The sequence below is a fragment of the Armigeres subalbatus genome, chromosome 3, assembly GCF_024139115.2.
Source record: "Armigeres subalbatus isolate Guangzhou_Male chromosome 3, GZ_Asu_2, whole genome shotgun sequence".
NCBI lineage: Eukaryota > Metazoa > Arthropoda > Insecta > Diptera > Culicidae > Armigeres > Armigeres subalbatus.
This window is the reverse complement of record NC_085141.1, coordinates 270,671,746-270,684,558: the sequence shown is the minus strand read 5'-3', so window position 1 is coordinate 270,684,558 and position 12,813 is coordinate 270,671,746. Positions and strand designations below refer to the sequence as shown.

Genomic DNA, 12,813 nt, shown 5'->3' with positions numbered 1-12,813 from the left:
ACGTGTTGATGACTAGTCCGATCCGCTTAGCTTCCCTCTTCAGTCTGATGTAGGCTTCCTCCATCTTCTCAAAGTTACGTGCCATCCCCCCATAAGTGCTTACGTAATTAGTGTACGACCCCTAATGGTAAATGATGAAAGAGAAAGTTCCCACCAAAACAACATCGTGCGAGGAGTGGAAAAGTAGAATAACACTTGGAAAGGGCCAATTTCTCAATCATAAAAGTCAGTAAAAGATTCTGATAGATGTATTTTCTTTGATTGCTTTATTTAATATTTTATTTTCATTTTTTGGTTGATTGTATAATCCACTACACTATGTAGACTAAGATGCGAGGAAATGAAATAGAAATGTGCAAAACTGAAGAAATTAACCAAGTGATGCTGGGAATAATTTGCAGCATGAGATAGCGAATTATTTTATCCCATGATTATGAATCACTACCAGGAAAGTCATCAAATACACTGAGGTCACTTTTTACGCGATTTGTTTTTGCCCTTTGGATTTTGCGAAACAAAGATTTGCCCGCACTCTAAGTTCCACAAAAATCAAAGTAAAACTAGGAGATTTTTTGAAACTTGTAGAAATTGAGGCGAATTTAAAAATTAATGGAATCTTTCCGCGTAAAAAGCAACCCCAGAAATACAGAAAGAAGTATTTTAAAAATGGAGCTCTTGTTTGCATTCGTATAGACAGTTATTTTATTTCAGCTCGACATAAGTCTCCCTATCACGTGTTGTTTATCCTAGAAAAATATTTACACCCAATTGCGAATCACACCCTTTGCGGTGTTGTCATTATTTTCGCGTTGTTCGAGTTGCAGTACGGTTCTGAAAAGTGAGATCACTAGCAAAGATCTGTGCTCGTCAGCTCTTGGCTGTTAGTGGAATCAATGTCGTCACTCTGCGATGGCCAAAAAGCTAGCGTTTCATTACTCATTCATTCTTTCATTACGTTTCATTATGATTTAATATAATTAAGTTCCTATAAGCATGGAACCGCAATGAATACAATAACTTATAAACATTTTTGAAGATTTACAGCAGCAATATTCGCTTGTCCAGGTTGACTTCTTCCTTAAAAACTACATACTCGTATCGACATTTGGCGGTTTGTGAAGAAGGTAGAGAATCACTATGGTCGTTAGGGCACTCACCAGAAAGATGACATCAAACCAACGGTGGTAGAAGTTGAAATGCAAGCCCCCTAGGACTTCGGTGATGATGACACGGTATTCGGCGGGCATGTTCATTCGCATCAATAGAACCGACGAGCAGAAGTACATTCCCATGAGTTGGGCCAACAAGAGCACGATAATGTTGGACGACTTACTTGAGGATATTTTGTAGAAGAACTGAAACAAATTAAAAGTAAAATTTATGTTTTAACAATTAATTTTATTTTAAATGCTAATGATTTACCTTAGTCAGTGTCAACAGTAGACCGCGAATGGAGGTTACGACAATGCAACCAACCAGAATGAAAGACACATGTTGACTCCAGAAGGCAACGTCCATGTCGAATCCGCACCAATGGACGGCGATTTCTATGCCTCTTGTGACAGGATCTTTCTTGCCCACGCGATCAAAAATGATGTTAATTGTGCACTAAAAGTGAAAATATTATGTAATATAACTCAAAATAGGAATATAAATATTAAGGTGCCAATGAAAATCGACTTTTCGAATTTAAAAAACGGGTAGTGCTCAAAAGTTTCATAATTGGACATGTCAACGAAACCCATAATTATAGTAGTATTCAGACTAATATGATTCTATTTAGTACTGATCACAGTTGATTTTGTCTCAAAAACTAGGATAAATATCGATTCAAACTTAAGCGCATAGCATAGCCATATTTTCACGTACTAAATATTTCATATGGTAGTAGAACTGATGAACTGAGGGGTCCGTGCGTCTTACCGCACGGGTACAAAGCAAGACCATGCTGAGGGTGGCTGGGTACGATTCCCGGTGCCGGTCTAGGCAATTTTCGGATTGGAAATTGTCTCGACTTCCCTGGGCATAAAAGTATCATCGTGCTAGCCTCATGATATACGAATGCAAAAATGGTAACCTGTCTTAGAAACCTCGCAATTAATAACTGTGGAAGTGCTTAATGAACACTAAGCTGCGAGGCGGCTCTGTCCCAGTGTGGGGATGTAATGCCAATAATAAGAAGAAGTAGAACTGATACTTACTATAAAGATTTTCCACAAGCAATACAAGCTGAAAAAATGACCCAAAACGTTGAAATATTTTCCCTGCAAGGTGCCAGCCCATCGTTCTCTCTCCTGCATATTTTTCATAGAATGTGCTTCTAGGAATAGTTGCCTCGACAATTCTTCGAGTGCTGATATTTCTAATCTCAATTGTCCAATATCTGAAAAAATAAATTCAATCCTTACAACTGCTTATTTGCAATGCTTCATTTAACATTACTTTCTGCTCCCGGTGGCCTCTGCGTTACGCTGCTGATCATACCCCATATCCCGGGTTTCGCGTTCGGTTTAGTTCTCCTCTTATCCAGAGCGATACGCTTCTTCTTCACTATGATCATGTCCATGGTCTGCATCAGTCTCCGTTCGATATTTGCCACATCGCTCTGTGACACTGGCCGAATGAAATATGACATGCTTGTATACGGATAGTTTACCGCACCAAACCCGGAAAGAATGGCCATAACCGTTACGCCGACCACTCCTATCCGGGATACGGCTTGCTCGATCGTAAAGATCCCTTTGCTAACACTCAACAGTGGGAATGGATCTCCAATCCTCCAGAAAATATACAGATAGCAAAACCATAGCATAGTACTCAGCGGCTGCACCCATCTCTGTGGCACTGAAAAGTGAGAATTTTTTTGTCATTCTAATACAAGCACCTTTGGTGAAAACCCCAACCACTTTACCTATTCGAATGTTGTTAATAGAAGAGTACAGTATCACGTACGGTATCAACGCAATGACCATAAACAGCAGCAACGTCAGCCCCAGCCTCCAGTGGAAGTACCTGGAACTGGAGTCCAGAAATCCAATGATCTCGAAGATGATCAGCTCGAACATCGTCAGCGACAGAGCGAATGTGATCGAGAATACCAGTTGCACGAAAACATGCCGGATTTCGTAGTTTCGGAACAGTTGCTTCACAAAGAATATCCAACCACCGATGAAGAAACATACCTAGAATCGGAAGAAGCCGGTAAATATTGAAATACCAAACTCCAAACCAAACTTCACTACGAACCTGCGAAATCAGAATTATCAACGTGTCCTCGAGAAATCCCATCTTGTATCAATCACTCGTTTGTAAGCCCAGCTTGCTCAGCGTACATTATTTATAGGAATGGATAAAATATTTGCAAATAAACCGACACATAAAACTTTAAATTAAAATTCATCAATCGATGTCCACATAAAAAAATCTTCGGATTCCGGTCTGTTTGTTATCGTTTTCTGACGTTTAGAAACGTCATTACGTATCAATGACGTGGTGAGCTGACAGACAGGGTATTCTACACGGGGCGAAAGATACTGCAAATAATTACGTTCAAATAGAAATATATGATTACAATACGTGGTATCGTTATTGTTGTAGGATCTACACGTTCATTTTTTTCTACTCAATAGTGAGTAGTTTTGTATTGCCGTCTCTTTTTTTCTCACAGAAATTTTACTCACTTTTTATTAAAAATTAAACCACTCAAGTGGTTCCACTTTTTTTCAAAAAGTGAGTAAAATTTCTGTGGGAAAAAAGAGACAGCAATAAAAAACTACTCACCGGTGAGTAAAATCAAAATGAGCGTGTACACAGCCGTTTCAAATTACTCAGAGACTGAGTGAAATTGTATTGCCGTCTCTTTTTTTCCCACGGAAATCTCACTCAACTCGTAAAACGGGTGAGCTACTCAAAATTTGAGTTGCTGTTATTTTCGCTGTGTGGACACCAAGCGAAGACAGTACAGACGAAAGGTATTACAGTCTCGATGTGCCAAACGTGTTCAGCATAAACACCCTCTGGTGAAGAGTTAGTGTGCGCAAGAACTGCAGCCACATTTGCTATGACAACTTGACCGCCAGCGCATCCCAGTTGAGTGTAGTCATCAGCCTAATCGAGTTGGCGAAGGTAACACCCAGAATCTTGACTACGTTGGCTGTTTGTAGCCACTGGGTACAAATTTCGTTACCTTCGAAAACGGCAACGTTCACTGCAACCGTCTTCCGCAAATTCAGTTTTGCGCCGGCGGCAAGCCCAAAGCGACGAAATATTTCATTCATCGCTTCTATTTGCCACGATGACGTCACAACCACGGTGATATCGTCGGCGTAGGCAACGAGTAGATCATCCCCACACATTGGCTCAAGCCTACACACCAGAGGATGAAGATAGAGCATGAACAGATGCATGGACAACGGGTCGCCTTGCCGCACCGACTGTGTGATCTCAAACGATCGAGAGACGTGCCCATTGATAAGCAGCCGGGATGTGGACCGCGACTGGCTTTGTTCGAGAGAAGAGATATGAGTTCCTTGTTGAACCCGAGCGACCGCATGGTATCGAAGAGGAACGAGTGCCGCACCCGATCGAAGCTTACCAGCGCGACGGTGATGACGGAGACTGGCGATCCGATCTTTCAAAGCGAGAGTGGCCTGGAAGATGTTTCGCTCTGCGTTTGAGCATTTCTGTCCGTTGCTTAGGACGCGGTGGGCCTGCATAATTCGTTCCATCCTGTTTTTCAGGATGCGGGAGAGCAATTTATAATCGCTGTTGAGCAGCGATATGTTCCGGTACGCTTGGGCTGTGTTGTCACCTCCCTTCTTCTTCACCAACACGATGACGCCCTCCACGAAGGCATGGGGGAGATTTCCGTTGAGTGCTTCATTCATAAGCATGTTCAACTCACGGTGGATGACATCGAACATCCGGAGATAAAATTCTCGTGAGATCCCGTCGGCACCGGGAGATCGTTTGGGTGCGCTCGCCCTGATAGCAGACAGAATTTCTGCTGTTTGTATCACCTCCATCCACGCTTCGTTCAGTGGGTCGTCCGGTTGGATAACACGTTCGCAAGCGAAATCGTCCCCGTTGTTGGCATTGCCGTCATTTTCTGCTGTTTCTTCTGACTAGAGGCTCGAGAAAAAATAAAACAGATTTGCCTCGATCGCTTGAGGGTCGACAATGATTTCGTCTTCTCCAGTCTGTAACTGCGTGATCGTGGTTTTCTTCCGTCTTCTATCCCCCAAGTGGAAGATTGACATTGGCTCCCCTGCCACGTGCGTCTCGTTGATGCGCATGAACATGTGGGAGAAATTACGCTGCAGTGCCAACATTTCTTGCTTAACTTTTCAAAAGGACCTAAGTAACATTTTTTTCATGAATTAATTTGAGTAAGGTACACTGGGGGAAGTGGAAAAAGGGGGTAAGTGTAAAAATCGACTCGAAAAATTAGAATTGTACATACTTTACAGTTTTTACCACATCATAACATTATGCAAGAATATACTTTGATGCTCACACTAATACTATGTTGAAATTTGTATAATACATACACTAACACGGTTAACGCTTGAACTGTAATTTAAGGTTTCGCGAAAAGTTGACCCTCCAGGGTTTATTTCGATAGCTGTGGATCTTAATATGTTCCTTGTTTGTTATCATTGTGATTCCAGTGGTAATTGGACTAATATAAATGAGAAAATGCCTGATTAATCCACCTATCGGTATTTATGCCTTTCACATGTTTTACATATGAAAAAAAAATGTATAAAATAGTTAAAAATAGCACTGATAGGTAAATATATTCTATAATTCACATTAATTTTTATTCATAACAATTATCGCCGTTGAATGCAATTTTTTGGCGAACAAATTGGTTAAGGACAAGTGCTTAAGAATAGCTGATAATTTTGAACGTGCTTTGCGCACACACATACATACAAATACGCACATACAGACATCATCTCAATTCGTTAAACTAAGTTGATTAGTTTATAACCCTGTAAGTCCCATTTTTCCTATAAAAAGTTCATCTTTGGGGCGAACATATAGATTTTACGTTCACTTAGTGTTCGAGAAGGCAAAACCAGCCCTCCCTAGCTATTACGAGAATTCCTTGAGTATCTATTCCGTTAAGGTAATGAAATCATTCCACAAAAGATACTCAGAGCAATTATTGTATTGATTTTAGTTATATGTAACTACTCATCACAATTGAAGATCAAGGTAAAATGGGTTTTCCACTTACCCCATCCCACTAGGGTAAGTGGAAAAACAACTCCTAATTTTAAAATCTATTTCCATAAATTTCAAGCGACCAAAATGGTATGAATTACCGCACAGTTGGTGCAAAATTGACTGTTTTTGATAGCCCATTTTGATTGAACCCATTTAGATTATTTAAACTGGTTTTACACTAATTCAAATATGCACTATCGGTTTTTCCTTTTCCACTTCCCCCAGTGTACCTTACTGCAATCAAAAGCTTTCATGTTGTTCTGTTGATTGCGCTATTCAAATTAATTCATGAAAAAAATGTTACTTAGGTCCTTTTGAAAAGTTAAGCGAGATTTCTCCTTTCAGCCGGTTGATGGTGGTTATGGTTTGTGGCTGCAGATAGTAGCCGTCGTACGCTAGCCGTAGTTGCGCATAAAAGTGCTGGTGCGCGTCGTGGAATTCTTCGAAGACGGTTCGAGATTTCCACTTGAAAAAGGACTTGATTTTTGGCTTAGCGTACGACAGCCACCATTCCATCCACGACCCGTAGTTTCTGCGCTGCCGGGTCCAATATTGCCACTTATATCGGAACTCGGCAACGTCTTCTTCGGTTAGAAGACGCGGTCGAAGAGCCCAGAAACCTCACCCGGGCTCATGTCCCAGTGGAGGGAGACATAGTCTGAGCGTTAGCGCTTTGTGGTCTGTAAGACAGCAAACGTGCGTGTAGGCGGACTGCAATTTGTCGCGAAGACTGCGGCTCACGTATATCTGATCGAGGCAAGATCGCGTGTTTCGACAGACATACGTAAAACCGGCATCACGTGGACATAGCTTCTCCCACACATCATATAGCTCCAGCTGCTGTACAGCGGTTTTAAGAGATGGACTGGTGTTCGGGCTGGACGAATCGCACGCACGCAGCACGCAATTGAAATCGCCAGTTACGATGACGTTCTCGGTGTGGTGGCGGAGATAATAGGAAAGCGTGCCATTGAAGAACTCCTCTCTAGCAGCGCGCTGAGCAGTGCTGGAGGAAGCGTATAAGTTGCAGATCGTTGTGTCGTGCACTCGCAGCGCGATTAGTTGGCTGTCCAGGCTCTTCTCCACGTGAGTGACATGGATGTGCTCCTTCACCGCAACAGCTGTTTTTTTTTCTTTTTTTTTCTTCCTAAACAATGGAGGGGGAATCTGCTCAACAGACATCCTGGGTTGACCAGGAAGTGCTGGGTTAGGGGCCACCTCCAATGAGGGAGGCAGGACTGCATCCCCGACCAGCTAAACCGTTTCCATTGCCGCCAAGCCCATCGTCCCTTCAGTACAACCAGAAAGTAATGCTTCAAAGGAGGGCCAGTGCATAACGCACCCTCGAGGTTAGCTGCGTGTCCTTGCAGCATCGAACATCGTGACTCGCTTTTTTAGAAGAACACCATGGTATCGTGCCAGCGCATTGCCTGCTTTCCAGGTGGCCTTACCACGCCCTATGTCCTCGGAAGGTGGGCAGGGTCGACTTCGCGCCTGCTTCCCTCTGCACGACTGGTATCAAGAATGATGATGCCGCGTGCACCCCAAATTGACCTTCCTGCGATAGGGCCTATTCGCCAGCACACAGAGGGACTTGCCGACGCGGTGCCTACGCCTGCCCCAGCCTTGACGAGGACCCCTTTCCGTCCTCGGGCTCGGAACCCGCCCGGTTGACCGACGCCGCGAAAGCGACGATACCATGTTGTTCTTCGCGCGGCCACTTGTTCGATAAAAGGATCGAGTTCGACCACAGGGCACCGGTATGACCCATGAAGCCGACTCCGAACCCTTGGACCACCTCTTATTTGCGCCTGAACTAGCCATTCCTCGAGTCCACGCGCCACCTTCTGTGTAGCTCCGAGACGATTTGGACGACAGCCGATAAAACGGCGTTCCAGCCAACTTCATCTTTACACATCCTCCGGACTAGGTTGTCCGGGGTAGTGTCCAGACCACATGTGGCAAGCATGTGGTCGCGCATTGTGCGAAAACGCGGGCACACGAACAACACGTGTTCCGCCGTTTCCTCTAAACCTACGCACACCTCTAAACCTACGCCTCGGGCGAGGCCGAGTGTCCGAACCGGTGTAGGTACTGTCTGAAGCAACCATGGCCTGTAAGAACCTGGGTCAGGTGGAAAGTGATATCCCCATGGCGCCTCTTGACCCACGTACCTATCTTCGGTATCAACCTATGTGTCCATCTACCCTTAGTGGAACTGTCCCACGCACGCTGCCATTTGACCATTGAGGCCAACCTGACAGTCCTACGGATGCCTCTCGTGCCGCGCATTTCGAAGCACTCTATGTCTTCACCGATAACGATGTCAATAGGCATCATACCGGTGATGACGCAAAGTGCATCGTGCGACACGGTACGGTACGCGCTCGCAACTCTTAGGCACATGAGCCTATACGTACTTTCTAACTTCGTTCTGTAGCAGTTAATACGCAGGGCCGTGCCCCAAGCTGGCCCCCATACCTCAGTATGGACAGAGCAACGCTAGCCAGAAGCTTGCGCTTGCTGGCATAAACCGCAGAGCTATTGGACATCATCCGGGACAATGCCGCTATAGCTGTGGAGGCACGCTTGCAGGCGTAATTGACGTGGCTACCAAAGGTGAGCTTATCGTCGATCATTACCCCAAGAGTTTGATGGAGCGTTCAGAGGTGACCGTGCAGTTGCCTGCCCTTATCACCACTTGTTGCTCCGACTTTCGGTTGTTAACAACAACCACCTCAGTCTTGTGGTGAGCCAGTTCTAACTCCCTGGAACTCATCCACTCCTCCACAATTGCGATCGAGTGGGCTGCAGTCAACTCCACCTCTTCGATCGATTCGCCGTAGACCTCCAGCGTAATATCGTCAGCGAAGCCGACGATTGCCACGCCCACCGGGAACTTCAACTTCAAGACACCGTCGTACATGACGTTCCATAACATCGGACCCAGTATGGAACCTTGCGGAACCCCTGAGGTTATGTCAACGCACTTCCGACCCGCCTCCGTGTCGTATACCAGTACTCGATTCTGGAAGTAGCTTCCGAGAATCTTATACAGGTACTCGGGAATTCCAAGACGCAGGAGCGCATCTGCAATAGCTGCCCAACTGGCACTATTGAAAGCATTCCTCACGTCGAGAGTCACTACTGCACAATAGCGAACTTCCCTCCTCTTACGCTGGATAGCTATCTCCGCGGATTTGGTAACCGACAAGATAGCGTCTACGGTCGACTTACCCTTTCGGAAGCCAAACTGGTTGCTCGATACAGCTGTGCCTCTCATCGTGTGGTCCACATTCGCGAAAACGACAAAGCCAGGCAAGGAAAGCTGTTCGTTCTCGACTTCCTGCAGGCACACGATATCGAGGTTTTGGCTGCTTATGAAGGTTCGGAGTGCGTTCAGTTTTGTGGGGTTCGTGGTCGTGCCGATGTTGATGGATGCGAGGTTGTAAGACGTGAGAGCCATTTATGGTTGCATCGTTCCATCGCTGTTTCTTGCCGGGCGGGCGTCCTTCCATCCACTCCTGCGGCAAAACTTCCTCCTCCCAAATCTTGGTAATGACCAGTGCAGCGCTCTAGCCAGTGCCTCACCACCGTGTTTAAATAGCTCTCCTGGTAGTTGGTCAACTCCAGGGGCTTTGTTGTTCTTCAGCCGGCCCATCTCCTCCTGGATTTCCTGGAGATCCGGAGCCGGTAAAATTATGTCCTGCGCGCGTTCTCCCAGGTCCATCACCATACCGTCCTCTTCGTCTGCCACATCGCCATTCAGGTGTTCTTCGTAGTGCTGCCGCCACCTTTGGATCACCTCACGCTCGTTCGTATGAAGGTTCCCGTTTATGTCCTTACACAAATCAGGCTGTGGCACGTGGCCCTTACGTGAACGGTTTAACTTCTCATAGAACTTTCGTGTGTCATTAGCGCGGTACAGTTGCTCCGTCTCTTCACGGTCTCGATCTTCCTGCTGGCCCTTTTTCCTCCGGAAAATCGAGTTTTGTCTGTTCCACGCCCGTTTGTATCTAATGTATCTGATGAAACATTATCTGAATAGATTTATTTATGAGTGCACGACAGCAGTGAGCGCTGCGCGCAACACTGCTGTCAGTTTACCTAATCGCAATAAACAAGGCCAGAAGGCCTCTTCTAATCATCCACCCAACGGAGTCGGTTCGTTTATTTATTTCCCCTCACGAAAACCACAGTTAGCAGGATTCTGTACGGCTAAGTTTATGCTGTTTAAAATAGTGGCGACGAGGATAAATTCGGTTTCGGTGCGGCAGCTAATTTTTTCGGTTTTGTTTTTCGAACCACAGTCGGAGACACAATTCGCCCCAGTTGGCCGGAAGATAAAGTGAAAAAAAGGTGCACATGAAGTGATAGTTGGCGTTGTTTTGGAGGTGGCTGAAGCAACTTTGCTTTGAGCTTTGTCAGCCGAACCGCCATTTGCTTTTTCGGCGTGGTTTTTTTCCCGCAATAGAAAAAAATATTGAAGCCTAATAATACGTTTTTTCCTTTTAGGGAATGGTGTAAAGTGCTAAAAATCTATATAACAAGTTATTAAGATTGTTTCTTTTATATTCAACAGATATTTTTTTACGATCTACATAGTGGGAGATTTGTGCGGCAAACAATAAATTAACGGATCCGCTCTTCGGTTTCATTGGAAATTCGGTTGTTTCGTGGTGAGATTGACCAATTCATCGGGTGAGTAGCACAATTTTGGTCCTCATTGGCGTTTAATTTCTACTTTTCGCTATTGCCAAATATTGAGTGCGTAATTAATTGATAAATTGAAAAAAAAATGGCACAGAGTGTTGCATGCTAATTGTTAAATAGATTGTTTAATTATTTAATTGTGTTACCTTTTGGTTTATGAAAAGTTGCGCAATAATTACAAAAGAAAAGTGAGGCGCATTTTTATTCATTTTGGAGAACAGTGAGTGAACAATAATGCTTTTTGGCTTTAGTTAATTATACAAAAGGAATAGAACACAATAAGTAAACAATATAATAATAATTCTGATTGTTTGTCAGTGAAAGCATTGAAAGTAATTATTATTTTGATTAATTGTCAGTGAATGTATTTAAATTATTGAACCGATTTATTGTTTTATTTGCAATTTGTGTTGTGTATTGGTTTCAAACATTGTGTATTGTTTTTTTGCTTAGATTTTGGCAGACATGTCGTTTGTTGTAGCCCCAAACATTGAGCCTTACCGTAAGGGCCAAACTTTTGCCACTTGGATCAAGCGTCTAGCGGTCCATATCCGGGCGAACAAGGTCAAGAATGCGGACAAAAAGGTCCAAATGTTCATTCTCGGTGGAAATTATTTTTTCCTTTGCAGAGAAGTTGTATCCCACGGAAGCTTTAATGGAAGAGGTGGAGTATGAGACTCTAGTCTAGAAGCTTAAGGAGAGGCTCGATAGAACCGATTCGGTCCTCATTCAGCGGTACGATTTCAGTACCAAGGTACAACAGCCTGGTGAAACCGCGAGTGATTTTATTTTCACGCTCAAGCTGCAAGCGGAGAATTGCGAGTTCGGCGATCAGAAGAATCGGCTCATTCTTGACCGGATTCTGGTTGGACTGTCGGACAACAATCTTAAACATCGCCTCCTCACGGAGGATAGTTCTAAATTCACGCTTGAGCAAGCCGAAAAAATTATCGCTACGTGGGAAATGGCGGCAACTCACACCAGGGTTCTATCGAACAATGATGACATCGGATTGGTAGCTTCCATGAATGATCGTCACCCTCTAACTGGAGGAAGAGGCGCGTTAGTGCGGCGGATGAAGGAGTTAGCCGAAGGTTTCCGTCGTCCGGTGAAGAGTCGACTTGGTGTGCGACCAGAAATTCGAACTGCTGAGGAGCGCCATCATTATTCGCCGCGGCCTCGCTTCCCATCACATACTGCACAGCGCCGGGATCAGTCAGCTGGTCCGTCTCATCAGCGAAACAGAGCGAATGATCAACAACGGGTAGATCAGCGTATTTGCGACTACTGTGGGCGCAGAGGTCACGTGCGGAGGAAGTGCTACAAGCTGAAGCAGGAAAAGAGAGGGACTGTGCAGCACATCGATACTCTTGCAGCTGCATCCAGTACTGGTAGCTTGGCTGAGCGATTAACACGATTGAGGTCCATGGATTGTGACTCGGATGGTAATGATTCAGGTGACTTAGAATGTATGCATGTTTCCTCTATAAACAAAATAAGTAATCCATGTTTATTAAATGTATTTATTGAACACCTTACTATACAGATGGAGATTGATAGTGGCTCTTCGGTCACAGTTATGGGAAAAAATATGTTCAATTCTAAGTTCAACCTTCCTTTATCAAAAAGTTTGAAGCATTTGATAGTGGTTAATGGTACCAGGTTAAAGATTGCTGGCGAAGTGGAGGTATTGGTTGAATTCAATGGCAAGAAGGCTCGATTAAACATGTTGATACTTGATTGCGATTACCAGTTCATTCCATTGCTAGGAAGAACATGGTTGGATGAATTTTTTCCCAACTGGAGAAATTTTTTTGGTAATTCTATGCCAGTGAACAATTTATTGGACAAATCAAATGATGCACG

General features: G+C 44.4%; 1 protein-coding gene and 1 long non-coding RNA gene across 2 annotated transcripts; one reads left to right on the top strand and one right to left on the bottom strand.

Moving 5' to 3' along the window:
* Window positions 1–675: 675 nt before the first annotated feature.
* LOC134219714 (Golgi pH regulator) lies at window positions 676–3,462 on the bottom strand. Its single transcript, XM_062698548.1, has 6 exons — window positions 3,247–3,462; window positions 2,912–3,182; window positions 2,443–2,844; window positions 2,202–2,383; window positions 1,423–1,608; window positions 676–1,355 (listed from the first exon to the last, which is right to left on the bottom strand). Exons 1-6 carry the CDS (start codon window positions 3,286–3,288, stop codon window positions 1,086–1,088), a joined length of 1,353 nt encoding a protein of 450 aa, XP_062554532.1. The 5' UTR covers window positions 3,289–3,462; the 3' UTR covers window positions 676–1,085.
* A 6,995-nt stretch (window positions 3,463–10,457) lies between these two features.
* Window positions 10,458–11,502, top strand: LOC134224261 (uncharacterized). The gene is made up of 3 exons (XR_009982881.1): window positions 10,458–10,593; window positions 10,817–10,935; window positions 11,401–11,502. It is a non-coding gene; the product is annotated as an uncharacterized LOC134224261 (long non-coding RNA).
* Window positions 11,503–12,813: the final 1,311 nt, after the last annotated feature.

Coding starts and splice junctions, on each gene's coding strand:
- LOC134219714 (XM_062698548.1), bottom strand. CDS start 3,288: ATGGGATTTCTCGAGGACACGTTGATAATTCTGATTTCGCAG. Junction 2,845..2,911: donor TATTAACAACATTCGAATAG/GTAAAGTGGTTG, acceptor CTCACTTTTCAG/TGCCACAGAGATGGGTGCAG. Junction 1,356..1,422: donor TACTGTTGACACTGACTAAG/GTAAATCATTAG, acceptor AATTTGTTTCAG/TTCTTCTACAAAATATCCTC.